A 26,553-nucleotide genomic window follows, 5' to 3' on the forward strand; every position below is an offset into this window, starting at 1 on the left:
CTGTGGCTTTGCAGCCTCCTCTAAGACTTGGGGCCGTGTCATCTGTAGGTCCCAACTGATGGGACTGCTATATATACACCTGTCTCAAATTGGACCCAGATTCTCTTTTAGAAATGCTGGTTAAGCAGCTTCAGGCACTCCATCGTAAGGCAATATAAATGAAGGGCATAAGGTAACAATTTGGGGTGGCTATTTGGGAACAGGGCTGCTGGGTGACCCTTCTACACACAAGCTAAGGAGAAGCAGGTGCAGAAGACCACATGGCCCATCCACTTCCTCATGAGTCCTTGGACCTCAGGAGAGACCCCTACTTATATTGAATCTCTTGCTCCATGAATTATCAGCAGTAAAAGATCTCTGACCAGGCAACCATAGATGCTCCTTTAAACATCCCAGGTACCTCCCAATCAATCAATGTCCCTGAGGCTAGGGGATGAGGGGAAACCCCGAGAGGCCACTGTCTCTGTCTGGGGCCATGTCCATTCTCGACATCAGCCTAGGTTGGGTTTGCAGGAACCAGTGGTGGGACAGGCCCCTGGAAGGCATGGGAAAGTCTGGGTTTCTGGAGCCTGGACGGACACCAGAGAGTATGTAGATGGCCTAGGGGACTCCAGCGACCCTAAAAGAGGCTGAGTCCCCAGCAACCACCAGACGGTGTACTTACAGATGGGGAGTCAGTGAGATTTTGAAATGGGTGACATTAAGTTTTTCAAGATACCACTGTACCTTTAATTTATTAGCTTTCCATAAAAACACATAACATACACAATCTACAGTATAGAAAGTATAATTTACAAAAATATAAAATCTTGGTTATTTTTTAGTATTCCCACCTTACTATATGTGTTATTTCAATATGCATGTTTAAACAACCCACACTCAGCGTGACTATCTCTCTGGGGAATGTTGTCAACGCCCTCCTTTTTTGTTGTTTTAAAATAAAATATATATATTAAGAAAAAGAAACCAACATTGGTTACATGTGCATACCATATGAATAAAAGCTCTGCAGTGAAATTTGAAAGGAAACACCCATTTACACCACGATTATCCTGTTTTCCAAAATGACTATGTGGCCCAAAGTGTTCTGAACTGAGCATTTAAACAGAGTTCTTTCCGTGGGCAGGGAGCGAGCGCTCTAAGCTTTGCATAGTCTTCTTGCTCAGTCATGAGATGATGATCACATCAGCCAATGTCGTGGACACGTTTTCTTTTCAAGCCTTCAGAACAGTGGGTATGAATGATGGGCCACTTTCAGGCCAGGGCTAATTCCCAGATTCCTTCAAGGACTCAGGCTGGCATTTAAGGGGCTAGTCACTAGCAATGAAAGACCCCCAAATGATGCACTGGCGGACAGCTTTCTCTGGGCCCCAGTAATGTTGCCCATGAGCTCTGCTCTGTGTCTGCAGCTGCACCACAAGTTATGTCCTGGCTGCAGAAGGCTCCGAGAAGGCGGCTCTGCTGGGCGTGGCTTCTTTCCACCCTGGAGTGGTCTCACCGGCAGGCACAGGTGTCCACGGACATGTTTGGGTACACCTTCAGAACCACATTCCGGTTCTCATCCAGGAAGAGGACCCCGAGGGAGTTCATCTTATCGGGAACACAGCAGGGCTCTGGGATGCCAGGGACTATGCCCACAGCCCTGACAATGCTCTGGATGGTGGCATGGTTGGATGGACGAACGATCTGCAAGGCAGGAAAGGAGTAGGGTTACCTCAGCTCTGCCCTCACCCATCCACCCACCCATGCTGTCCTCACAGTCCCAGGCCATACTGCTCTGCTGTTGTTCCCCAGCTGAGGCCACAGAAGAGGCATCCACCTAGAGGAATGGACGAGATCCCAAGGCGGGGTACACGATTCCTCTAAAATCAGATGTATGCTGAGTCCCAGGCTGAGGTCTCCAAGAGGCCCCAGGCCTTCCTGCCCATTGGCTTCCCTGAGGCATGCTGTGTCCCCAACACGGCAGGGCCACATGGGGGCGCCTGAGTGTCACACATCCCCGCAGAGCACCAGGAAGCAGGCAGAAGCTGCCCAGAGGGAAAACACAGCGAGATGCCAGCACGGCCCTGATCTCGCAGTCTGAGGAGGGCAAGCATGCTTCCCATGAGGTCGTGCTCTTGTCACTGAAGGGAAAGCCTGGCATGTGTGTGGCAGTGTGACAGGCTGGACACTGACATTTCCTAGGGGCTGCTCTCCCCTGCATCATCCCTTTTTTTGTCAGCTCAGCAATTTTATGGGGTGAATATTCCCTGGACTTTACTGGGAAGACACCGAGGCTTAAAATGACTGAGTAACTTGATCAAGACCCCCAGTCAGAAAGTGAGCTGGCTTGGAAAACTGTGCCCACCTCTGACAAGATGAACCAACCAGGGCATCCACTTCAGTGCATCACCAGCCAAACAGAGATTTTTATATGTAGTGCAGTTGAGGAGGAAGCCCTCCTGTGTCGGGGTAGTGGGAGGGGAGCAGGGTAGGGACCCCTGCATTTGCAACGTTCTGGCTGGTGTCCTGGAAGGTGGGGAGGCAGCAAGCCAGGTGATAAGCTAAGCGCATGGCTGACCAGCTGCAAGCCTTCAGGGTTCCGGGCTTGCATCTGCCTGGGCCTTTGCTAGACCCTTTAAGCAGGTCCTGTCTCTCCGTCAGGCACCTCCCTCCCTCTTGCACATGCACGGTTTTGAGGAGAAGCCACTTAATTCCCAAACACATTACTGCTGCCCCATGTCTGGGTCTGGACTTCCCCAGCTGACTGATTTATTTAAGTTCAAATTGGATTTATGCACTGACTTTCTTTTCTTGGAGGGAAAGGCATGACGTGCCCTGGGCAGAGTAACTAATCAGGAAGAAACTATGTGCTGAGTGCCCAGGGCTGACATCACAGACAGCCAGGCTGCTGCAGGGCAGGCTGCAGGAACAGGGATGGACTCAGTCACAGCCCAGGCTGGAGCGAAGGTGAGAATTGGAAAGCCTTAGGTTGGTGCAACAGACAGAACAGCCCAGTGCTGTGTGTCCTGCAGACGCTGTGCATAGTGAAGGCCTTGTGGATTCCTGCCCTGAGCTGCAAGGAGGAGGGAGTCCACAGTGGGAGAGCCGCTGAGGCTAGCACTGTGCTGGTCACAGATCACCACACCCTGGGGTCCAGGCTGGGAACAGAAATGAGAGCCTTGGTGAGGATGGAGCTTCTGGGACCTGCCCTGTGTACAGGAAGCAGCATCTACTCAACCTCTGCAGATAGTTGCTATGTGGAGATGCGTTTCTAAAGACATGGATTCTCCTGCTTTTCAAAAGAATGTTCTGATTTTAAAGTCCCAACTCAACCAAGTCAATACTTCAAAAAACACAGCCAAACTCACACATATGTGGGCGGCAACTACCCTACGGGCTGCCACTTGGTGACGTATGTCTACCTATTTCCTGCCTGGAATAGACAGGAGGTACTGTTATTCCCATTTCGCAGATGGGAAACAGAAGTCCTGCAGGCTGAGGGGCTTGACGGTAGCGGCAGAGCTGAGCCTTAGAATCTGACAAAAGGCGGAAAAAACCCTACCTTAGGCATGGGGAACTCACATGCTCCCGCGCAGTAGTAGGCATCGAAAGATTTCGGTGAGATTATCCACTCATTCCAGCCGATGTCTGCGAAGTCCACCTTCAGGTACCTCCGGGAGCACACCCTCGGCTCGTCCCACTGCTTCCTCCGGGCCTTCTGCATTGTCTTCTCGTCGAAGTCCAGCACCTGCGAGGAGGCCATGAACACCTCCTGGCCCTTCTTCCTGCGGTCTTTGCGCCCTGGCCGGGGTTTCAGCGCCCGGAAGGGGCTGGGCCACAGCTGGTGCTTGTGGAAGTGCTGCGCGTGGGCGCGCGGCGGCCTCTCATCCAGCCCTGGCAGCTCGTTGTCCTGGAGGGGCCCGGTGGCCTGCGCGGCTCGGCGCACGCGGGGGTCCGCGGAGCTGTTGGGGGCTGCGTGGGGCTCGGGGTCTCCGGCAGGGAAGGGGTCGTATCTCTGCAGCGTCACCGCCACGCTATTGGGCTCCGAGATGGCCAGGTCGTTGGCGTAGACTAGGATGTAGGGTGCATAGGGGCTGGGCCGGGGCACCCCCGGGTCCCTCTCCTCGGAATCCAGCTGGGCGGAGAGGAGCAGCTCGCCATCCCGGCGGGCCGCCTTGACGATGGGGGAGATGTCCTTGGCCTGCCACAGGCCGCGCGGCGGGGGCGACAGGGCCATGGCCCCGCGGAGTAGCCCCTGTGTGGCCGTGTTCTGCGAGAGGCTGCGGAAGAGCAGGTGCTGGCGTGCGGGCGGGCCCAGGGGCAGCGAGCGCCCTGAAGCGTTCTTGGCCCGCGGCTTGCATAGCACCTCGAGCGCTCGGGGCCACCGAGGAGGCTCTGAGTAGAAGTGGAAAGTGGCCATAAGGATCGTTTCTGAGTCCTGCATGGAAGTCAGGTTGAAGAAATACACGGCCTTCTGGTCGACCACTTCTGTGAGGGAAGGAGAGACCACAGGCTGTGAAGTTCTCGCTGGTGCTCCTGAGGGTCTCCCACCCAGGGCTGGAGGAGCAATGCCCACAGATCCACATTTTCAGGACCGTCCTCCTCCCACACTTTGCCTCCCTCATTTCGTGTAATCCTCACATTAAACTGATGAGGGCGCCCTTTGCAATCCTCAGTGCACAGGTGAGGAATTAAGGTTGAGATTGTCAATATCCCATAGCAAACAACAACAAAAAGAAGGAACAACAAAGAAACAGGAGCAGACAGGGAGGCACTCAGGCCTGCTGGACTCCAAAGCTCCTGTTCGCTCCCCTTGGCCTCTACTGTCTCTGCATGCACAAATGAACAAATGTCACTGACACCTTCATTAAGTGCTCAGGACGGCTTGGGTTGGGTCCAAGCCCTGCATCAAGGCAGCCCCTCCTGTATTTGCACAGCCCTCTATTTATGCAATCAGTTTTTAAATGCAATCATTAAAATCACATTAAACCCAAACATTCTTCCAAAAGAGATGAAATAAACACTCATGCTTTTTGAGCACCTCCTAAGGGAAACTGGGATCAAAAATACAGCCATTGAGGCATCTGCTCTTTGTTCTGCCTGAGGACTTTTAAGATTGTTTTAAAAAGAAAAGAGCAATATCAGGATTACACAAGGCAACTTGACTAAATCTCCAAGGTCCAGATAAAGACCGGGAGGTCTCAACCATTACATCTGCAACTCGGTTCAAGAATGCTGCAGCTCAGCCTTCCCTGGGGCTGCCGGCCACTCCTTCCTATTTGTCTAGCGGAAGCAGGTGTTCCCCAGGGCACCAGAGCAGCATAGCCGCGTCAGCAGTCCCAGGAAGCTGCCCAACCTTGGCAGCAGCATGAGTATCGTGTCAGGTTTGAATTGTCTAAACATTATTATATATCAGTGAGCGTTCTCAAATGGCCAAGTCGGATATAGGCTTCTGAAGAGTGGCGAGTCTTTCCTGGTGCCTCCCTAGGATGCTGCACACTAACAGGACACCAGAGAGGTCAGGCCGGCTTTCTCCTTCCCGCTGCTTCATTTCCTGACAACCAAGTGTCCTTCTGCTGGGGAATATCTGGAGAGGAGCAGAGCTCCCAAGCCCGGGAAGTGTGTGTGGGGGACACTGGGCTCTCCAGGGGCATGGATCAGGGACACACCTTTCTGACCCCTGTACCTACAGGATCTGCAGGGATTTTTTTTTTTTTTTTTTTTTTTTTAGCAGAAATATTCCGCTTTCTCTTCTTTGTTTCTGTTGGGAAGAAGGCATAATTCAACTGGGATTGTTCACATACTCTTAAGGGACTATGAGCGGGAAGAAACAGAAGCACATCTATGGAGGGCCTGATAAATAAATGCCAGTAAAGGCTCAGGTGACACTGAAGCCATTACCTTATTTAATCCTCACAATAAACCTGCCAGGACAGTGTCACAGCCCCTCAACATGCTCCACACACAAGCAGCAGCCCAGGGTCTATATGCACATTTGAACCTCGCTTCCCCAAACATGTAGCCTTGACTGCATGACAATGACTTCCACATTTTAATCAGCACTCCAGGGGGCTCTGGCCACCAGGGAAGTTTGGGAAGTCAGTGGCAGCTGACAGCTCACTCTGGTGCTAGTGGCTGTGTATCTGCAGCATCTGGGGGTGAAAGTTCACCAATAATGCTGCAACCCCACCCCCAAGCTAGAAAATGCCCTAGGAACCAAGCTCCCAGGACTCAGTGGGGCCACGCCCTGAACCTTGCTTTCCCCATCTGCCTCACAGGGACAACAGCCTCTATCTCACATAGAGGATTGTCTGGAAGATCACAGAAACAGCCTAGTGAAGTGCCAGGCACAAAGGAGGTGCCCCCAAATGTGCTTTCTGCCACTTGAGTCTGAAGGACCAAGGCTGGCAGAGCAAGCTCCCCTCCATCAACTGGGGTACCTTGCATTCACTGATCCAAATATCCGAGCTGCAACCCAGCCAACACAGCACCTTGCTTTTCTTTGATCTAGTTCAAGTCTCAACTCCTCCATTGCTCTGCTAGCAGCTTCACAGTGGGGAGGAACCTTTAAGGTTGTGCAAAAGGGTATAAGCCCTACCTCCATGTGACTTGAATGCCTCCTGCCACAGGGAGCTCACCTCTCACTGAGCAGCCTGCTCCGTGAAGACTCTCCCTGCTGGGGACTGCTGGGGACAAGATGGGTCACCCCCAGCACCAGTGCATGAGGGGCCACAGGCTGGTCCTCTCTCTGGATGTGCCTGCATGTACCCAGTGCAGGGGGCTCCAGGCTGTGGCTCAGAGAAGGGACCTCAACCTGAAATCTCTCAGTTTAGCCGAGCCCAGGCCATAACAAAGAAGCTCCGAAGACAAAGTCGTTATTTCCTCTGATGTGTGCTGGTGCCCTGTGATTCATGTCTTTTCTCTCTCTTTCTTCTCTGCCTTCCTCCCGTCTCTGTTTTCTTCCCCTCTTTCCCCTTTTCTATCCACCCTCTTTTCCTTTCTTTCTTCCTCTTCTTCTCTTTGTTTTCCTAATAAACATTTGCAAAACTCCTACTCTGGGCTGTTGGGCTGACCAGGGTCATAACAAAGTTGCGCATGAGGAATTCAGCCTAGAGGGGAGATAGACTGGTAATGACAAAGACGCCCATCTTCAGTGTCTCCTCATGTCACAGTTTTACAGAGCACTGTCCAATCAAGGCCCCTGGTGTGCTGGGTGCATTCCATCACAGGTCACCCCCAAGCTCGGAGCCCTCCATTGCCCCCAAATAAAAACCCTTTACCAAGGCCTTACTTGATCTGGCCTGCCTACCTCTGCAACTTTATCTCCTATCCCCAGCCCAATCCCTCCCTTCTGCCCCTGTCACACTGGCCTTCTTGTCCTTCCAACATGTGGCTTTCGTCTCAGGACTGTGCCTCACGCTTCCTTCCACCTTCATGGTTCCCCATCCACCAGTACCACTCAACCTCTTCAGGTATCTGCTTAAATGGAACCTCCCGCAATGGGTCCCCTGGGCTCCCGTGGCTGGACAACAGCCCCATCACTCTGTCTGCCCCTGCTTCACTGGCCTTCAGAGCACTTCCTGGCATCCTGCTGTAAACTGATTTATTGCTCTTATCTTCCTAAAACATAAACTCTAACAGGACAGGGACACTGACAGTTTTATTCACTACTGCACCACTAGACCTCAGCATAAGGCTTAGGTGACAGTTGGAGCTCAGAGATGCATGTTGAATGAGATTGTCTGTGCAAATCCTGCCCAAGTGGGGACAAGAGAAAAGTGTGTTAACTTCAGTTAACACTGGGGGTTCCTGGCATGCTGCCCTACAGTGCAGTAACCACAGTCTTAAGAAATCAAGAAATCCTCATTCTTTACAAAGATGCAGCTGATGATGCAAATCCAAATGGAGACAGCGGGTAGCCAGGTCTTTAGCCAGACTTCCCCTTGAGCCTCATTGTTCTCATCTTTAAATTGGAACAAAATTGTTTATTAATTATGACATTCTGAGCTCCAAGTGTATGTGCTTGGCCCTATGTGGAGTGTTCTGCATGCTTGATTCATCATTTTCACCATGAGGAGAGTAGGGAGGGGTCATTCATTCTGTGGACAAAGAGCTGAAGCTTCAGAGAGGGTATGTAATTTGCCTAAAGTCACACAGCTGGCAAGGGGTGGAGTCAGGGCTTGTACCCAGCTCTGTGTGACCCCAAGCTCATGCCTTTTGCTCCTCCATGTGTTCTGGATATGTTCATGATCTGCCTAAGCGCTAACGGACAAAGATCACGTGCTGTGAACTGCAGCATGTTTTGCAAACAGAGGTCATTTTGGTAGTTTTGAGTTCTGGCTCCTTAAGAAGGGAAAGATCGACTTTATTTAGACACGCTGATCTCTCAGTGGCTCTTGGGAATTCTCAGAAGTGTGATCAGGTCCACTTTGCTGGGCACTCAGCCTCCTTCCTGAGGGCAGTGGGGATGGTACTGGGGGAAGGGACCTTCTCACCCAAAGGTCTGTCCAGCCCCACTGCTGGTCAACTCTCAGGCCAAGAGCAGCCCCTCAGATGCTCTGCCCTATATAAAATGATTCCAAGACACTTTGGACATCTGTCCCTTCACCCATTGCCCCTCAAACAGCCACCAGGGCAATCAGTGAGAACGCTGGGCTTCGATGCCCGCACCAACAGAAGCTGGAGGAAGGGGCGGTGGGCCAGACGGTGCTGCAGAGAAAAGCAGGGAACTAACACGGATTTAGTATTTAGTGCCCGTTTCCATGCAGGCTCTAGGGTTGAGGTTCAACTCCTGCTTGCATTCCTTACTAGCTGTGAGGCCTCAGGCAAGTCATGGAAGCACTTTGTGCCTCAGTTTCTTCACCCATACACTGGAGAGAGTATTTGCACCTCCAAAAGTTATTGTGAGATCATCTCTGCAGAGCGCACTAACAGCACTGTGCCTGGCACCCAGCAGGGGCTCAGAACAGTTGTGGCCTCAGGAGCTACTGCCACCCTCAGGGCACCACACCCTTGCTCCCTGACCTCCTGCCCAGTGGGAGGCCTCACTTCCCTTCCAGCCCCTCCAGCAGGAACCTGAGAACTCTTTCGCCTCTCCCCCTCCTGCTTTTAGCCAATCTCCAGGCCCTGTTTGCTCTGCTTCCTGTTTCTACACAACCATCCTGAACACAGCATCTTTCCACCCTGCGTTCAGGGCTCCAGCTCAACCACAACAGTGGTCCCAGAACTTTGTTGCCTCTTGCATCACACTCATGCCTCAAAAGCAAATTGTCTATTAAAGGTGAAAGGTTAAGATCCTTACTATGTAAAGAACCTTTGCATATCAGTAGGAGAAAGGAAGGACTCCCATACAAGGAGGCAGTTTCCACAGGAAAAATTGCAAATGGCCAGCAGGCATGGGGAAAAGCTCAAGATGACCAGTAATGAAAAAAAGTAATTTCAAATGGAAATACCTGCAAGTTTTACCTGCATGCTGACAATATAATCCATAAAAGATACATCCACATATATCTCACATATATATATCTCACATATATATCTCAAATATATTCATATATCCATATGTATCTTACATACAAGGGCAAAACAATGGAGATATAGATAGATAGTGGAGAAATAGATAGATAGATAGACAGACATGGCTGGAATGATTCTACCAAAATATCATACTAACAATTCTGGTTATATCTGGCTGTGATTAGGGATGATTTATGTTCTTTACTGTGATCTTCTATAATTTCCAGGTTTTCCCCAATAAGCATGAATTTATTTATAATCTCTCACTTTTTCTCCTTTATCCCTCTTTTCCCCTGTAGTCCCTCCTCTTCCTCCCTCTCTCCTTTCTCTCTCCCCTCTCTTCTTCTCTCTCTCCCTGGCTCCTTCCTTCTGTCCCTCATGCATGCACATTGTATATTGCCCCATTGCCTATGGAGGAACAAATTCATAATACTCATGGCTCTCCACAGCCTGCTTGCAACCTATTTGTCTGCCTCCATCTCCTGCCTTTCTCTCCTTGCGTTATCATTAAAACCAAACTCCTGGCAGTCTCTGAACACAGTGGACAGCTTCACTTCTGTACCTGGCTAAGCCCCACCTGCCCTTCAAAGTGACTGGGGCCTGGCTTGCTCTGGGAAGGCTTTCCTGGCCCCACCCAGAGGCCCTGTCCCTGCCAGGTCAGTGCGCTCTTGGGCTCCTGCAGCACCCCTGCCCTCCTTCCTATATGGCACTCCCCAGACCCGCTGCCCTATTCTGCTGCTTACTTTGATCTGCCCTGCTAGTTTACGAGCTTTTCTGGGCATCTTTGGTGTTCCCTGAGCTTATAGCATCTGCCACCAAACCAAGTGTTTAGGAAATACTTAGGTAACTGAAATAAACTTGAATTTTGGCATTTTTGACAGGTGAGTATGTAGTATTATTCTCATTTTAGAGTTGAAGAAAACCAACTCAGTATCACATTGTTAGGTGACAAAGCTTACATTTAAACACAGGGCATTCAGTGGGAATTAGGGGTGGTCTAACCTTAACCCTTAGGGTCAGGCTCATAGGCTTTCTCCACCGATGCAGATTTAATAAGGAACAAAATGCACTTCAGGGAGCAATGAGGGAGGGAATGAAGGGGTGGCTGGTGTAATAACAGCAAGAGTTAATACACCATTGACACTTACATGTGTCAGGAATGGTGTAAGCACTTGATATATCTCAGTTTCCATTAAAAAAATTATATAAGGAGGGGAGCATTATTAGCTCCATTTTAGAAGTGAAAAAACTGAGTCATGGACAAGTTCAGTCCCTTGCCCACATCGCAGAATTGGGATTTGGACCCCAGCAGGCCAGCTCACAGCCAGCACTTGGCAGCTGAGCTGCGCTATCTGGTGGCAGGGGAGGTATAGTTACGTACCACAGGCTGTGGGGATGGAGGCATTTGTTGTTCAGGAAGAGGTGATGCCCCACTGAGGCAGCAGAGACCCACCACTGGGGAGCAGGCTGAGACTGGCATGTTCTCAGACCAGAGCTGAAGCCTCCCACATGGGTGGCATCATCCATGAGAGAAGGGTCCCTGCCCAAACTCATACCTCCTCAGACAGGTCACTGGATCAGGAAGCAGGTGCATCTGAGGGCAGGCAAGGGGCTCGGCGTGAAACACTTAGATGAATCAAGGGAGGGGAGGATCAAGCAACCTGCCTGGGCCCCCACTGTATGCAAGGCACAAAACCTACTTAACATGGGTTAAGTTAATCCTCACTTCTTCACTTCACTTTACAGGAAACTGATGCTCAGAGAGGTAAACTAACCTGTGCCACAGCACACAGCTGGTAGCTGGTACAGCTGGGATTCACACCCAAATGTGCCTCAGGCTTCCAAAGAAGAGGGATTTGTCAGACACTCCAGACTACCAGAATCCTGATTTCCCAGGCTTGTCTGCTTCACCCTACCCCTCCCAGACCCTGGTCATAGCTCTGATGGAGATGACAGGGTGTGGGGAGTGATGGTGAGAATAGCAATGGCTTGGCAGATGGGAGGTGCCAACCTCTGCCACTGTGAACAACCCCTGAGTCTCAGTTTCCTTATCTGTAACATGGGAATGCTGGATTTGAGACACTGTCTTCAGGTCCTTTTTGAGATTAATATCCTGAACTCCACTGCTACTTGTACTACCCCCTTTCTGAGAAAACAGAATGACACAGCGGGCATCTCCATGCCTGGCTGCAGCAAGTGGGTGGGTTGAGTGGGCAGGTTCACTCGTGTTGCAGCAGTGACCCTGCTGGCCTTGCTTCCTCAACTACAAGGCTTCAAGGATTGAGTTAATAGAGAAGCAAGGTCAAGTTTAAACCCACAGGAATACACATAATACTTAGCACGAGTCTTTGTGCTCCCAGGGGAATCCCGTACATCAACAGTTAATCTGACCAGTGCTGGGCTCTGAGCTTATACATATGACCTCATTTCATCTTTCCTTCAACCCCACAGGAGAGATACTGTCAAGCCTTGTCCATTTTATCGGTGAATACACTCAAGTCCATATAGCTTTAGTGATTTACCCAAGGTCATATTCATGCCAGATGATTCTTAAGTGGCTAAATTTAGTAATGTTCCTCCAGAAATGGACCCCACATAGTGCAAGAAAGTTATGAGTGAGGATGGAGTTAGATCCAATTGGCCCGAAGCCCAGGGCCACTGACCTGGTGAGTCTGCTAAGTAGAGGAGGAGGGCATTGGGCCTCTTTGTGGCAGGTGCTCCCCAGTCCATGGTTATGAGAGATCATGGATGTTACCTTGAGTCACACAGCCAGTGACAGATCTGACCTCAGGTTGTCTAGCCCCACAGCTGGGCTTGTTTCCCTCTCTCTCAGGAGGGGAGCCTGTAGACTGCAGATTTTTTCTCCTGTTGAATGGCCTCATCCTCTACAGAGCTGCAGGAGACCCCCATCCACATTTTCTGGAACATTATTCTGCAACCAGGAGTAATCACCATGACAACCAGGGTCTTCTCACCACCTCTGCGGCCCCTCTCTACCCAGGGCCTGCAAAGGTTGGCAGGTTGCTGAGGCAGGAGCCTGGAAGCGCTCTCAGAGCAGGGCAGTATGGGCCTCTGCAAGTGCCCTCTGCCCAGCTCCAGCCAAGGGGCTGAGGAAGTGGAAAGGTGGGACAAAGGCCGGAGACAGGCAGAGTGTTCCCACTGCCTAAGCCCCTGGGCTCTTCCTTAAGCCCTTGTGGTCTGAACGCTTCATGCCAGTGCGTGGGAGTCCTCAATCCCGGGCAGCCAAGGCCCTTCTCAGTCCACTCTGCTTCCCTGGACACAGGAAGCATGGCCGCCACCAGCTAGTGGCTCCTGCTTCCTAACAGGGCCCAGTGCCTGGAACTTCTGTCAGGGCTGCCTATATTCACCGGCTGTGCCCTCCTCATTTGTAAAGTGCCCACATAATTGACCCTATCACAGGGATACTCCCCTGGCCCATGTCTCCTCTTCCACTCTGTGCTTAGAGCCTTGTATATGGGGTAGTCGGTGTCCAGCAATATGGGAGCACCCCAGGGGCAGGACCTCTGTGCCACCCTTTGCCACTCTTGGTGCCCCACTGGAGGTTCAGGGCCTGGCATGGAGAGATCAGTGAATTATTAGTGAAAGAATGAATGAACCACCCACCCGTTGGCTAGAAGAGGAAAAGTAGAGGTGCACGGGTGAGGAGACAGAAAAGTGAGGAAGGTAGAGAATTAGGAGAAGGGGTCCTGGGGCACCCTCTACTTACCCAGCCTGGCCCTGAAGCTGCGGACCGTGTTGCCCCCTCCCAGCCGCGCGCCCCGCCGGCTGTACTTCTCATAGAGCCTGTGCATGTGGACAGCGACCATGTCCTGGGCGCCGGGGCCCAGCGTGGCGGCCGCGTCCCCAGGAGCCCGCTGGGAATCCCTGTCCCCCTGCAGGCCGTCGGCGGCCGCGGGCAATGCGGACCAGGCGGGAGCCCTGTGGCTGCCGGCCGCGTCCCGGAGCAGCAGCAGAAACAGCGGCAGCAGCGGCAGCAGTTGGGGTCCGGGGCCCTGGCTGGTCCGAGTGGGGACACGAGCCATGGCGTGGTGAGGGCACCAAAGGGCCAAAGTCCAGGAGGAGGAAGGCGAGCGCGGGCGCACTGGAGGTTGCGGACTGACCTCGCGGCAGTAGGGCGCGCGGGGAGAGCCCTGGCAGCAGGGCGCTGGATACCGGGTTCCGCGCGGGGCGAGGGGCTTAGCCGGGCGCGTGGTCCGTGGGTACCGGCGGCCCGAGCCCCCGGACAGCGGTCACGGCCGTCCGGAGCAGCGCAGAGCCAAACCGAGCCCGAGTCAGCGCGCTGCCTCGGCGGACTCGCGCCGCGAAAGTTTGCAGCCCACTGCGCACCCGGCCCGGCGGGTTCGAGGGGCGGGACGGGGCGGGGCGGCCGGCGGCGCCCTCGAGGGGGACCCGGCTGCGCGCCCCGGACCTCTGGGGCTGCCGCAGACACTGCCGTCCCCTGCCCGGCTGCGGTGTGCGTGCGCCCGTGTGTGGCAGCGTGCGCGCGCCGGGGTGTGCGCCCGCGAGTGTGGGGGGCGTGGGCGTGGGCGAGCGCGCTCCCCGCTCCCCTGCCGAGAGCCCGAGACCCAGCCCCGCAGCCGGCTCCTGTGTGTCGGCGCCGCAGCCTGGCCTGGCTGCGAGGGGGGCTGGGCGGCAGTTGGAGGGGGGCCTGCCTGCTGGGTTGCCCCTGCAATGGCATGCGATGGCTATGTGATTGCAAGATGACAGCTCCCCTGTGAGGACCAGAGAGGGGATACATGTGCGCCCAGTTGCCTCGGAGTCAGCGTATGTCCAAAATGTGAGAGTGTGGGGAACAGATATCCTCTCTGGACTGACTCCGTAAAGAAAAGCCCTCACCCCAAAGCTCATGCCACCCAAGGGAAATGGAACAAGATCCTGATTAAAATTCAGAATTAGCTGATTAACCAGCCCTTTATTTGGCAACAGTAATTCCAGTTGTTGAAGAAACACATCAAAGATCTTTATTAATCTTTGGACATGTAGCCTTCAGGATTGCAGGGGTAAGACGTGCTTTCAATTTGCCTTTGAAATCATTTCCAAAGCATCAGAGCAGGAGGAGAGGAAGCAGTGGCTTTCTTAAGAAGGGTTCCCAGTGAAGTGAGGGTGTAGTGAGTCCCTGGCCCATTGCCCCTCAGCTTAACCCTGGGGCAGAAGGTCCTGATCTTTGTCTTGCCTCTAGCAGGATTTCTTCTCCATTGATAGAATTCAAGGGCTCCTATGAACTTGATGGTGAAAAAAAATACATGTTTATTTTCATTAACTCTAACTGAAACTTAGCATTAACTAATGTTATAAATGCAAGCAACCAACCACAGTGGTATTAGTGACTTTTTCACCAATAGGCACCATCCACAGATATTTTCATATCACTTGAAAGTGGTTGCAGATTTATCAAAGTATCATGTTTGCTCATTACGATTTCAGTTAGGCCTACTGCTAGTTAGTCAACAAAAAGGAATATAGTTACTATGTTGCAAAATTGTTTTTAAATATTTTTGATAACTATATTCTAATGTAATTTCTTCCTTTGTAACTCCGCATATTTTATGTATTTAAAAATATTCTTTTAAGAAGGGGTTCACTGGCTTCCCTAGACTTAGAAAGGGGCCCAAGACCCACCTAAAAAGTTTAAGGACCCTTGAGAGGGAAGGAAAGGACCACGTCAAGCCCATGTTCTTCCAGAAAGCTCCCAGATACAGTCTATGCTACATTTCAAAGGACTATTTGCAAACTTGTGAACAGGCTGTTCCCTCTACTTGGTAACTTTGGGCTCTGTGAGCCAAAATAGTTACTTTTCTTGGAGGGCTCACAATGCAATAATTGAAAAATTGCTGGAAAAAGCTGCTGTTGGTGTGTAAAACACGACCCATTTGTAATTTTTTAAAATCTTGCAGTGTCAAATGAGAGGCCATCCTATTAAGAGCTTCTGAACCTCAGACTTGTAGCTTTTAAAAAACCAGAGAAAAGCATTTTATTTATTTTGAAAACTACATCACAGTGTGTTCACCTTCCCATTAGGATAGCTCCCATTTGTTCTGAACCAGTTTTCAAAAATGGTTTGCCTGGAGGTGAGATGATCGGGTCTCAGCCTGGGACTTAGTGAATCTCTCCTTATAAATGATCAGACCATCTTTCAGTAGTCCCTTCCCCCACTCCCACCCCTACTTCCCTCCTTCTCCATGTGCCCCTCACTTCCCCTCTCTCCCCCTCTCCCCTTCCCCCCCAGAATGCCTCTGACCTGCACCGGCTGGGGGTAACCTCTCCTCATGGGTAGTTTTGTCTCTGCTGGGGCCATACACAATCGAGGCCTGTGAAAAGGAGGGTGAGTCCGCAGGAGGCCCGCACAAGCTGGGCTATTCGGAATCCGTGTCCATTAAAGCCTTCTGGCTCTCCTTAACTCATTCCCGCTCCATTCAAGCCAGGCTGAGGGTCAGGCTTTAGCCAGCACTAAAACCTGTAGGGTACAGATTCTCTGACATTGTTGGGAAAGAATTAAGGCATCAGCCAGGGACGGCTAATATTTCTTGCCTCATTTTATTGCTGAACAGCGGGACTGTAAAGTCTTGAACACGAGCACTGTGGCCCCCTTTCATGTAGCCGAGATGATGGGATAAAAATGTGTTTGGTGAAGCAATTCAGATTACCACTGGGTCACATCCTCGCTGGCTCTCAGCACGGCCCTTGAAACAGCATCACTGTGACAAGAAACAATCTCTGTGCAATTTCAGCTCATGCAGAACAGGTTTTCTAGTGTGGAAATGAGGCTAATTGTGGAGCTTGCCCACGAGAATGTTTTGTTTTTAATAGCTCAGGCCACAGCTCAAAATAAGAGTTGAGATGGCAGATTGTGGAGACAAGTCCTGAGATCTGTGATTTCTGACAGCTTCCTGCAAAATTATCGTGGTTCTGGGAGTTCCGTACACTGCAATTACCAGGGTTGCTGAAGTCTTGAACTTGCTGATTGGAGTGAACAGTGTTCTCTCCAGACAGGTAAGAGGGGGCCCTTAGTTCTCTAGGTCTCCTTGCTGTGCACTCTGGGATAGCAGGGTTTTCTTCAGCTCAGAAAGTCGTGAGCAAGGAGTGAAGAGACTCCGTAGTTATGAAGCTCTGCACCCAAGTAAGGAAGTAAAACAAACCCTGGGTAGTTTTGAAAAGCAAGCTTGTTTGGTTTCATCAAGAATCTGTCCCCAGATAAATGTTCCCAAGTGATTGTTTAATGATATTGTCCAGTTAATTTGTAGCAGAGCTAGTGTGTGATTCTAACTAGCTCTGTAACCCTGGGGCAGCCCCATTGCCTCTCTGGAATCCTGGGAGCCTCTTCTTTAAGTGAGAAGTCTGGCCTCCAGGCTCTGCTGCAGCTCCTGTACTCTCCTCCTGGTTCTGTGGCCCCATGTTAACACGTTCTTGGAAGTGAGGGGGTTCCCATGACCCTGTGGAGTCAATTGGGACTAGATTCACGTCCCTGTTTTCGCTGCTACTTAGCTGTGTGATGTTAAGCAAGTTATTTGCCTTCTCTGGACGTCAGTTTTTTCGACTCTAAGATGGGGACAAGAGCAGGCTAGTATGAGGATTCTTGGCCAGATTTTAAAGTGAGATGATACTAACTAAATTGCATTGATCATTGGGATCGTTCTTTTCATTTGCTGTGTGTTTGAAAGAAGTTGTAGCACATTTAAAGTGGACCCAGACTGGCAGATTTGGTGAGAGGTTCAAGCCTGGCTGTTCTCTGCAGAGAATTTGCTCTGCAGAGGAAATTTGTTTCTTAGTGCACAGTGCCAACAACTAAAAAAAAAGAAAAAAAAAAAAAAAAAAGGAAAGGGAATGTTTCCTTGATGAGGAAGTCATAGACCTCTACTAAGGAACTGTTATGCTGTTAATTGTCTGTGTCTACGGATTCTTGTCCAAAGATTGGGAGGATGATTCACAGCTCTTCATCTAGATTTTCAAAGCTCCTGGCTCTTAAGGACAAAAGAAATGCAAGTGAGTCCCTGTTCCCTTTGGGGTATGAGCTGTGGGGCGCTAGAGACAGGAACCCCAGGGCCTCCCCAGGCCGCCGGGCCAGAGCGTAATAAATCTGTGAAATAACAAGCACAAAGGACTTTATAATCAATGACAGATTTTATTTTTGCTCTGGCAAAATCCATCCGTGGAGTTAACATTTTATAGGGAAATAACTACCCATTTTGTGACTCCTCCTCAGCCCATATTCTCTTTCTTAAAGTTGGGAAAAGCTCAGAGAATCAAAGTCAGCTCCTCTGAGAACCGTGGCAAGAGAAAGCATGACTTTCCCTGGGCGGGGACCCAACTCTCCCGTTACTTCCTAGGGTGGTGGGGGCCATTCATTTCTGTTTTGCTAAAATACCCGTGACATGTGAATAAACTAGGATTACAGAACATTGTCTCGGTCAGTAATCTGAGCCGGCATGGGCTCTGGTTTGATGAAATATGGTGCTCTCTGAGCAAACATGGGAATTGGTATTACTTCTCGTTAAAGCTGAACAGTGGGGCTATTTAGAACTGACGCATGAATGCAGCACTGTGGGGAGTGACAATTTGAAGGGAACCGATTTGGGGGAGGAGGGCAGTGGTGTGTGTGTGTGTGTGTGTGTGTGTGTGTGTGTGTGTGTGAGAGAGAGAGCCAGCCAGTTAAGAGGAGTCTATGGGAGAGGCAGCCAAGGGGATACTTTGAAAATTAGGACCCCTTTGTAGCTTCACAGTCTCCTAATCACTCCAAAATAATCTTGCTCAAAACCTTTGACTACTGTCCTTCACGGGATGGATAAAGCCTTCTGTCCTTGTCCCGGCATTTAAGCCCTAACCATCTGGCCTCTCTGTCCTGGTGGAGTCTTTCCCCAGCCTCTGTTCCTATGCGTCCTCTCCTGTCCCAGAATTTACAGCAGCTTCATTCCTTGAGTTCTCATCCCAGGCCCCTCCCCATGGCTTTAAGGTGGCTGTAGCTAATTCCCCTGTCGCCAGCACCCAGGCATTCGTGGCCTCAGCTGCCAAGACTTCTGTCTGCTGAGGGCTCACAGTGGAGCCCTTCCTCAGGAAGGTCGACAGGAGCAGCCTCACTCAAGTTATCTCACACTCCAGGGACAGCCAAACCCAGTGACTAGGTGCAGGGGCCTGGAAAGCACTGTAGGGCCACCTGGCTCCAAGGCTGTCTATACCACTGTGTCATTTAGCTTCTCCCTCTGGTTATCCTGGTCCCTCCACTCCCTTATTGGTGTGGTCCCCCTAGCACTCTCCCATACACTTCTGCACTCAAATTTCTATCTCAGAGTCCCTACCCTGAGTTACCCAACCTGAGATAGTTCATGCCAGAAGTGATCTAAGGAAGTGGACTGTAAGGTGGTATCTGAGGCCCTCATCATCTGACATTTAGTGGCAACGAGGGCTCTGTGGCTGCTGTAACTGGAGTACCCATAGCCTGATGCTGTGGTGGTGGGCTGGAGGGGTCACTTTCTTAGGGGTTAGAGAGGTTCAGGGGAAGGAATAATTCTGAAGACAGTGGGATTGTCAAGTGCCATGGATGCATTGGAGATAGACAATAAAAGGTTGAGAGCAATGAAACACTAATTTAAGGCAGAGTGAGAACTGGAGGATTGTGGCACCATATAAAGAAACCCTCAATTCTTACAGGCAGTCCTGCTGAGGACCGGGCTCAGGACTTACATATGAAGATAGCAGAGCTCCAGGAATGGTTTGATTCTTAACCCCAACACTTCTGTTATGCCAAATTCAGGCCCTTCTTAACCTCAGCACTTCTGTTATGCTAAAGTCAGGAGTCGGGCCCTGAGACTTGGAGAGGCGGCATCTTGGTGGATGTACTCAAGAGTCTTAAAACCCTATACTTCCTTGAACACTCTGGGCCTGGGGAGTGCCCACTTTGCTTGAAGATGATAAAGATGTAGCATGCACTCCTCTCATAATCTACCCTTACCTGTCCCCTGGCTGCCAGATGAAACCTGGGCTTATGTCACCACCTCGCTCAGCCAGGGAAGTCCTGGTGAGAGGTGAGGCCAGCTGGATTTCCTGGGTCAAGGGGGCACTTGGGAAACTTTCCTGTCTTACCAAAGGATTGTAAAACGCACCCATCAGGAACTTTCCTGTCTTACAAGAGGTTTGTAAAATGCACCAATCAGTGCTCTGTAAAATGCACCAATCAGCGCTCTGCAAAATGCACCAATCAGTGCACTGTAAAACGCTAATTAGCGCTCTGTAAAACACACCAATCAGGAGGATCCTAAGAGTAGCCAATCACAGGGAGGATTAAAAAAGGGCATTGTGATAGGACAGAAACGGAACATGGTAGGGGACCAATTAGGGAATAAAAGTTGGCCACCCCAGCCAGCAGTGGCACTCGGGTCCTCTTCCATGCTGTGGAAGCTTTGTCCTTTTGCTCTTCACAATAAACCTTGCCACTGCTCACTCTCTGGGTTCGTCCCATCTTTAAGAGCTGTAACACTCACTGCCAAGGTCAGTAACTTCATTCTTGAAGTCAGCCAGACCGGGAACCCAGGGGCGGAACCAACTCTGGACACACCGGGCCCACCACGGGGAAGAATACTGTAGACTGGAGGATCTGCGGAGTCACCGGGTATAAGAAGGACCTGAGGGAGTATGATTGGGATGGGCCCTAAGGGTGCTGAATCAAGGGGGACTGAATATGGAAGTGAATAAGGGAGAGTTCGTCAATCCAGGAGCACGATTCCATGATACCGGTTTTCCACTGTGGCAAGGGCCCTAGGGTATGGGGCTGATATGTTTATGGGTTGGCCCTTGGACACTTGGAAAAAGCAATGGCCTGCCCTAAGTGACATGTCAATGCTGAAATAGCTGTGGTAAGTGATAGAAGAATGGACTGAAGGCTCAGAGAGCAGACATGCTGGATTAGAAATGGTACACAGGCTGGAAAGCCACCAGCCTATACGTTCCATGGAAGGACTCAGAGGACTCTCCATTTACCAAAGTGATAAGAAATCCAATGGTGAAAGGGGCAACAGCAACATGCAAAGCTCAGGGATGGCTTCTATCTGTAGGCTGGGGCTGAGGGTAGAGGGTATTGTTAGTGATCTGGGCTCCCTAGCAGAAATGAGGATGAAAGGATCCCAAAATAATGGAGTACTTTGCTGTCCAAATCAAAGTAGATGCACTTATCAAAATGAGAGGTGTGGTCAGATTTCAGCCAGGGTTCCCAACTCCTGGGGAGCTATGAAGATGCTTAATCAAACCTGCAGTCGCTGGGAGTCATATTGATGGGCAGCCCACAAGAGCACCATTCAATTTGTACAAACTGAGACAAATCAAGGATGGATAAATGAGGCCGAGGGCAGCCACTCCAAAAACAGTCACAATCCCTTGATGGGCTTGAGTCAGTTTCTATACCTGAACACTCTGAGTGAGGGAGAGGCTGGGACCTCAGGAGGAAGGCGCCTGCAAACACCACAGCAAGGATAGATGGTGGTGATTTCCTATCCTTCTCCAAAGGGACCTATCACCATTTACTCAGGCAACCACTGAACCTGAGGGAAGGGAAACATCCAGACACGTCAAGAATAAATGGACACATGGTCCAGGTTGACATTGATACCAAGGACCCAAGGCCTCATTATAACTCCCCTGCTAGAGTGGATTTTGTGGAAACCAGATGTTCAATGAATCCTGGTGCAGCCCAGCTCACTGGGCTTGTGGACTCATCCACATCGGTTTCCCTACTCCTCAAATACAGAATTGCAACAAACATCCTTGGTAGCTGGCAGAACTTTACATGGGTTCCTTGGCTTACAGGGCAAGAGTTAGAAGAGTGGGGAAGGCATGTTGAAACTTGTGGGATAAGAGTTACCATAGTAGAGAAGTCCAAGGAGAAGTGTCTGAAACCATTGCCTCATCCCTGTCCTGGCCAGATTAATAAATCAAAATCAGCGTCATGTCCCAAAGGAAATGGTAGTGATTAGTGCCATCCTTAAAAACCTAAAGGATGCAGCTGTTATGGTTACATGCTCTCCTCATTTAATTCTCCAGTCTGGCCCCTACAGGAAACCAGACGTATGCTAGAGAACGACAGTGATGACTGCAAATTCACCAAGCGATGTGTGAATAGCCCTTACCACAGCATCTGTGCCAGATGTGGGATCTTGGCTAGAGCGGATTGACATGGCTTCAGGAATCTGGTATGTCACCTCTGACCTGGTGAATGTATTCTTCATCCCATTCAAGAACACAGAAGCGGTTTTCATCCCCATGGGGCAGGTCCCAGTATACATTTACTAGTATGTGTATTTCTTGTCCTAGGGCCATGTTAACTATACCACTTCTGTCATGAGGGATCAAATGGACATTGCCGTCAGAGCCTCAGTCAGCATCACAAAACTCAGAAAGCATTTGATATCCTCCTTCAGGATCCTGTGTGACAGAGCATGGGACCAAGGGACTCACCTCGCAGCAAAGGAGGCACCACAGTGAACACAGGCCGATGGGATTGACCAGTTCTGGCACGTCCCTGTGATAGAGCATTGGAAAGTGCGGCTGAAGCATCATCTGGAGAGGATGCTCTGAGAGGGTGGGAGGCCATCCTCCACAACACAATACTTACCCCAGACCAACAGCCAATGTGTGTTGCTGTGTCTCAGTCAGTAGAAATCATGGGTCCAGGAACCAAGGCACAGAAACAGGAGTGGCATTGCTCATCGTAACACTTAGCGGCCCACCCGGGGACTCTGTGCCCCCTGAGTGCTCAGCATAGGGGGTCTAAAGGTCCTGGTGCCCGGAGGAGGAATGCTTCCTCCAGGGGACATGGCAAATTCCCTTTTCATGTTCAGTAACAGGTGCTGTCAAGCCTCCCAGCTCCTATGTCTAGAGACTGGTGGGGAGTAGGGGAGTCTCCATCCTGCACAGGTCATCAAACCTGTGCTGTCACACACTGGGGCAGGGAGGATGTGTTTAGCATCCAGGTGATCTACTGGGTCATTTCCTGGTACCTCCCTGCCCAATTATGATGACAAATGGACAAGGCCAGGAGCCACAGCTTGAGAAGGGCATGACAACTCTCTGGGGCGAGAGTCGGCGCCACCCACCATGTGAGCCCCTAGAGCAGCAGAGGCACTAGCCAAGGTGGAGGAGAACCTGGAGAACCTAGAATGGGTGGCAGAGGAGGGAGGTGGTGAGTACCCGTGGTCCTGAGCCCAGCTGCAGCACAGGCACTGTGATCACCCCTTTCGCCTTCTTCCTCTTGTAAGTATTCCTGGGAAAAAAGAGACAAGGCAGCGTCCTGGGGGAGCTGTTCCCAGGTAGAACGGGACACTACAAAACAAATGGATGCAGCTGTGGAAAGGGACGCCTGTAGAGGATGCTATAGAGCTGCCCAGCTCTGCCCTTCAAGGTTGAGGCCCCCATTTCCCAGCTTTCAGGGGTGGTGCCTGCTGATGGCTCCTGGCTGAAACCCTCCCCAGGAATTGTCCTCTGCAGCCTAAAGGAGCTGCCCTGCCCGTGGCCATGCCTGCTTTTCCCCGGGGCAGCTGCATCTCCCAGCTGGGACCACATGGCAGTACAAAAGCCTGGGCTCCCTAGTCTCAATTTGGGACAACACTGAGGGGCCATCCCAGCCCCAGAGCTGCCTGTGGGAACAGCCACAGCCCCCATTGTAGTTGCATCCTAGTCAACTTCCCCCTCTGTCCAGCAGCTTCTCTCACCCCTTCTGGGTGGCGATGTTCCCAGGTTCTGCCCTCATCAACCCACCATGTTCATTTTTCTACCCCGAGTCTGGTTCCGGGGCGCCGCACATGAGATGGCAGGACTCGGGCACCTAGAGTGGCCGTGTGTCTCAACATGACAACTGCTTACTTCCTTATTCCCTTTCCACCTTTCTGAAAAATATCATTCTTCTTCTGGTATTTCTCTAACATCTCTCTCACACTTCCTGATTCCTCTTGTTCACAGGAAGAGCAGCTGGCAGGTTCATAAGAAATTCATGAGCCCATGCTTCTTTTATTTATTTTTATGGTTAACTTCTATTTATAACAAGGAATGCTGGTTTTCCATTTATACTTGAGATTTAAAGATTCTGTTTAAAATAAATTTAAGTAAAACAGAGTGAGTGGGTTTTTAACAAAACAGCTAAGTAAATGATAGCGATGGCAGGCACGGTGAAGGTGGTTCACTGAAGGATGGTGACCTGGGCAATGCCTACACCAGCAATTTCTCCGCCTGGGAGCCCCTCTGAGTCAGGTGAATAAGCGCCCTGCAAAAACCAGCCCCAAGACTCCATTCTTTGCCAAGGCACTGGCCCCTGCGTTTCAGAGATAGTCGTGTCTTCTCGTAAGATATGTCCCACTGTGTGGAATAATCTTTCTCCACGTCTCATCTGCATCAGGCCAGCAAGGGCCTCGAGCGCTGAATCTTTCTTACTCCCTGTTGTTGCTCAGGACCCCATGTGGGCCGAGACACAGGGCAGGATTTTAAAGTGGCCCCCAGAATTCTGCCCCTGGTGCATTTGCCCATGGCAATTCCATCCTGAGTTGGGGTGGGGCCTTTGAATATGACGCATGTCACTCCTGGGATTCGCTTGTGTTATATGGCAGAGGTGATGAGATTTTGTATGTATGTAATTTAAGGCCCCAAACCAGCTGATTCTGATGGAATGAAAAGGAAGATTATCCTGGGTGGGCCTGCCTTAATCCGGTGACAGCCCTTGAATGGAGGCCTAGGCCCTTTATGAAGAGAGGGCTCCCATGCTGGCCGTGTCCTGAGAAAGGGTCCTGTCATGGGTCTCTAGGAGCTGGAGCCGTCGCTGATGACAGCCCACAGGAAAGCGGGGCCCTTGTACTATAGCTGCTAGGGGCTTGGGAGAGGGAGGACTTGGGCTCTGGAAAGGTCTGTAGCCTGGAGAACACCTGGATGGCAGCCATGTGGGAACCTGACTGGAGGCCCCAGCCAAGCTGTGCCCAGACTCCGGGTCCATGGAAGTTGTGAGATAACACAAGTGTGCTGTTTTAAGCTGCTAAACTTGTGGACGTGTGTTATGCAGTGTTAGGAAACTGGCACGGCAGCCTGGCAGACATTGGCCGAGCGAGTGTGCAAGCCTGCAGGGCATCCCGCCCACCGGCTCCTGAGATTCACGGGCACTTTCCACCTGGGGAGATGAGGCTGCCAGTGCAGGGAAGGGTTGGCAGCTGCTGCTGCCATTGAATTGCCCCTTACCTCACATGGTGCAGACAACGAACAGGCCGGGCACTGCTCAGGGTCACTTAAGGTGGAGCATGTCTGGGAACCCCTCTGAGCCTGGCCTCCTCAACCATGCTTTCGGTGTTGGCCAGCGCAGTGCCCACTCCATGACCTGGAAGGCATCACAATCTCCTTTTTCTTTGGTGACTTCAGCTGTCAATGGATCTCCCCACACTGCCGCCTCCCCATGGGGTCTGAGCAGCAGGTGGAATGTACCCTTCCTCTTCTCACCCACCCTCTGTCTCTGGGACACAGCGGCTCACCCCTCTGCCCCGGGCAGCCCTTCACCCTGGAGTTCTGCCTTGGGCACTCTGATGGCCTGGCCCCTCGCCCCAGTCTCCCCTACCCCACCCTCCACCTTGCCACTCCACCCCTCACTCGCTGTTTTGTCTGCCTGCATGGCTTCCTGCCTTCTTTCTTTTTGAAACAGCTCTCTCCTTTCTGTGGAAGAAGACTTTCCCCAAACCGCACATGAGGCTCGTTGGAGCTGCCTGTCTGAGAGGCTGCCTAACTGCCATGCCAGGGGGTTGGTTTATGACCTTGCCGGTCCTAACACCTTCCCCCAGCCACAGTGAATCCCAGGATAAATCCTAAGTTGGGTTTATCATTGTTCTATAGGATTCTCCTAAGCAGACTTGGTGGTGAGAGCCCTGCTCTTCAGTTTGCTGAGGTGGAGTAATGTCAGGTGGCCAGACCTGGCTGGTGCTGCCAAGGTCCCTGTAATACAGAGACACCTGTCTCTAACTGAAGGGAACTGAGGCAGCAGAGGAGAGGAGGAGGAGGCAGAGGAGCAGGAAGAAGAGAAGGAGGAGGAGGAGGGAGGGGAAAGAAAAGGAGGAAGAGGAGGAGGAAGAGAAAAAAAGGAGAAGGAAGAGGAGGAGAAGAGATGAAGATGAGAGAAGAGGGAATGTGTTTTAGTTACAAATTATCCGCTAACTTATTATGGCTCAAAACAACACACGAGTTCTATCTCACAGCTTCTGTAGGTTAGCGGTTCAGCTGTGATTGAGCTCAGGGTCTTTCTCAAGGCTGTAGTCAAGGTGCAGGCTGAAATCTCCCTCATCTTGCACCTGCTTAAAAGCCCTCGAGGCTATGGACATGGTTCAGTTCTGGTCTCTTGGGCTGACAGCTCCATTTCTTGCTAAGTTCTGAACTCAGGATTCTCTGTTTATTCTGTGCCTTTTCTTTCAGAACATCTCCATCCACTTCCCAATCCGGCATCTCCACCCAGACCTCAGGCTGGCATTTCCCAGTGGCTCTGGGATACCAAGTTTGCTTCCAGGGATCTTCTGCTGCTCCTTCTGTGCCTGCTCCCATATTGTGATGGTGCTGTGGAGCTGAAGGTTCATGGCTGGCTCCTCCCTCTTTTCCCCTCATCCCCAGCCAGCTGCCGGTCCTGTGAAGCTCGTCTCCTGGACTCCTCTCTGCCTGCTCTGCACATGCACACTTTCTTATCCAGGTCTTGATGCTCTCTTGCTGCTGGTCCCTATGCCAGACCCACTTCTTCAGGCTCCTTCCTCAAGACCACAGGGCAATCTTCCTCATGACAGAGGTGCCCCTGCCACATTCCTGCTTGTGGGACCCCACCTGTCTCTTTCCGTGGCATGACGCTTGTGTCAGATGCCCACACATGGTCCCTATCCCTCTCCACACCTCTCTTCTAGGCACCTGCGTGTCTTCTCATTTCCTGCCCACATACTCCTTCCTCCCAAACACAGGCCTCCTCAGCCATTCTCTCAGCCTGACATGTCATCCCCCAGACCTACCCTTGAATCTTCTCCACCTGCAAGTCCCAGGGTCAAGTTTGTCTCC

The 26,553-nt window shown here is 51.3% G+C and overlaps 1 protein-coding gene and 1 long non-coding RNA gene across 2 annotated transcripts; one reads left to right on the forward strand and one right to left on the reverse strand.

Annotated features, from left to right (window-relative positions):
* Window positions 1-700: 700 nt before the first annotated feature.
* LOC105486672 (growth differentiation factor 10) lies at window positions 701-13,990 on the reverse strand. Its single transcript, XM_011749688.2, has 3 exons — window positions 13,226-13,990; window positions 3,545-4,470; window positions 701-1,686 (listed from the first exon to the last, which is right to left on the reverse strand). Exons 1-3 carry the CDS (start codon window positions 13,539-13,541, stop codon window positions 1,495-1,497), a joined length of 1,434 nt encoding a protein of 477 aa, XP_011747990.2. The 5' UTR covers window positions 13,542-13,990; the 3' UTR covers window positions 701-1,494.
* A 5,838-nt stretch (window positions 13,991-19,828) lies between these two features.
* Window positions 19,829-23,635, forward strand: LOC105486671 (uncharacterized). The gene is made up of 3 exons (XR_011607469.1): window positions 19,829-20,119; window positions 21,544-21,692; window positions 21,814-23,635. It is a non-coding gene; the product is annotated as an uncharacterized lncRNA (long non-coding RNA).
* The last annotated feature ends 2,918 nt before the right edge of the window (window positions 23,636-26,553 follow it).

The sequence above is a fragment of the Macaca nemestrina genome, chromosome 9 (genome assembly GCF_043159975.1).
Source record: "Macaca nemestrina isolate mMacNem1 chromosome 9, mMacNem.hap1, whole genome shotgun sequence".
Classification (NCBI taxonomy): domain Eukaryota; kingdom Metazoa; phylum Chordata; class Mammalia; order Primates; family Cercopithecidae; genus Macaca; species Macaca nemestrina.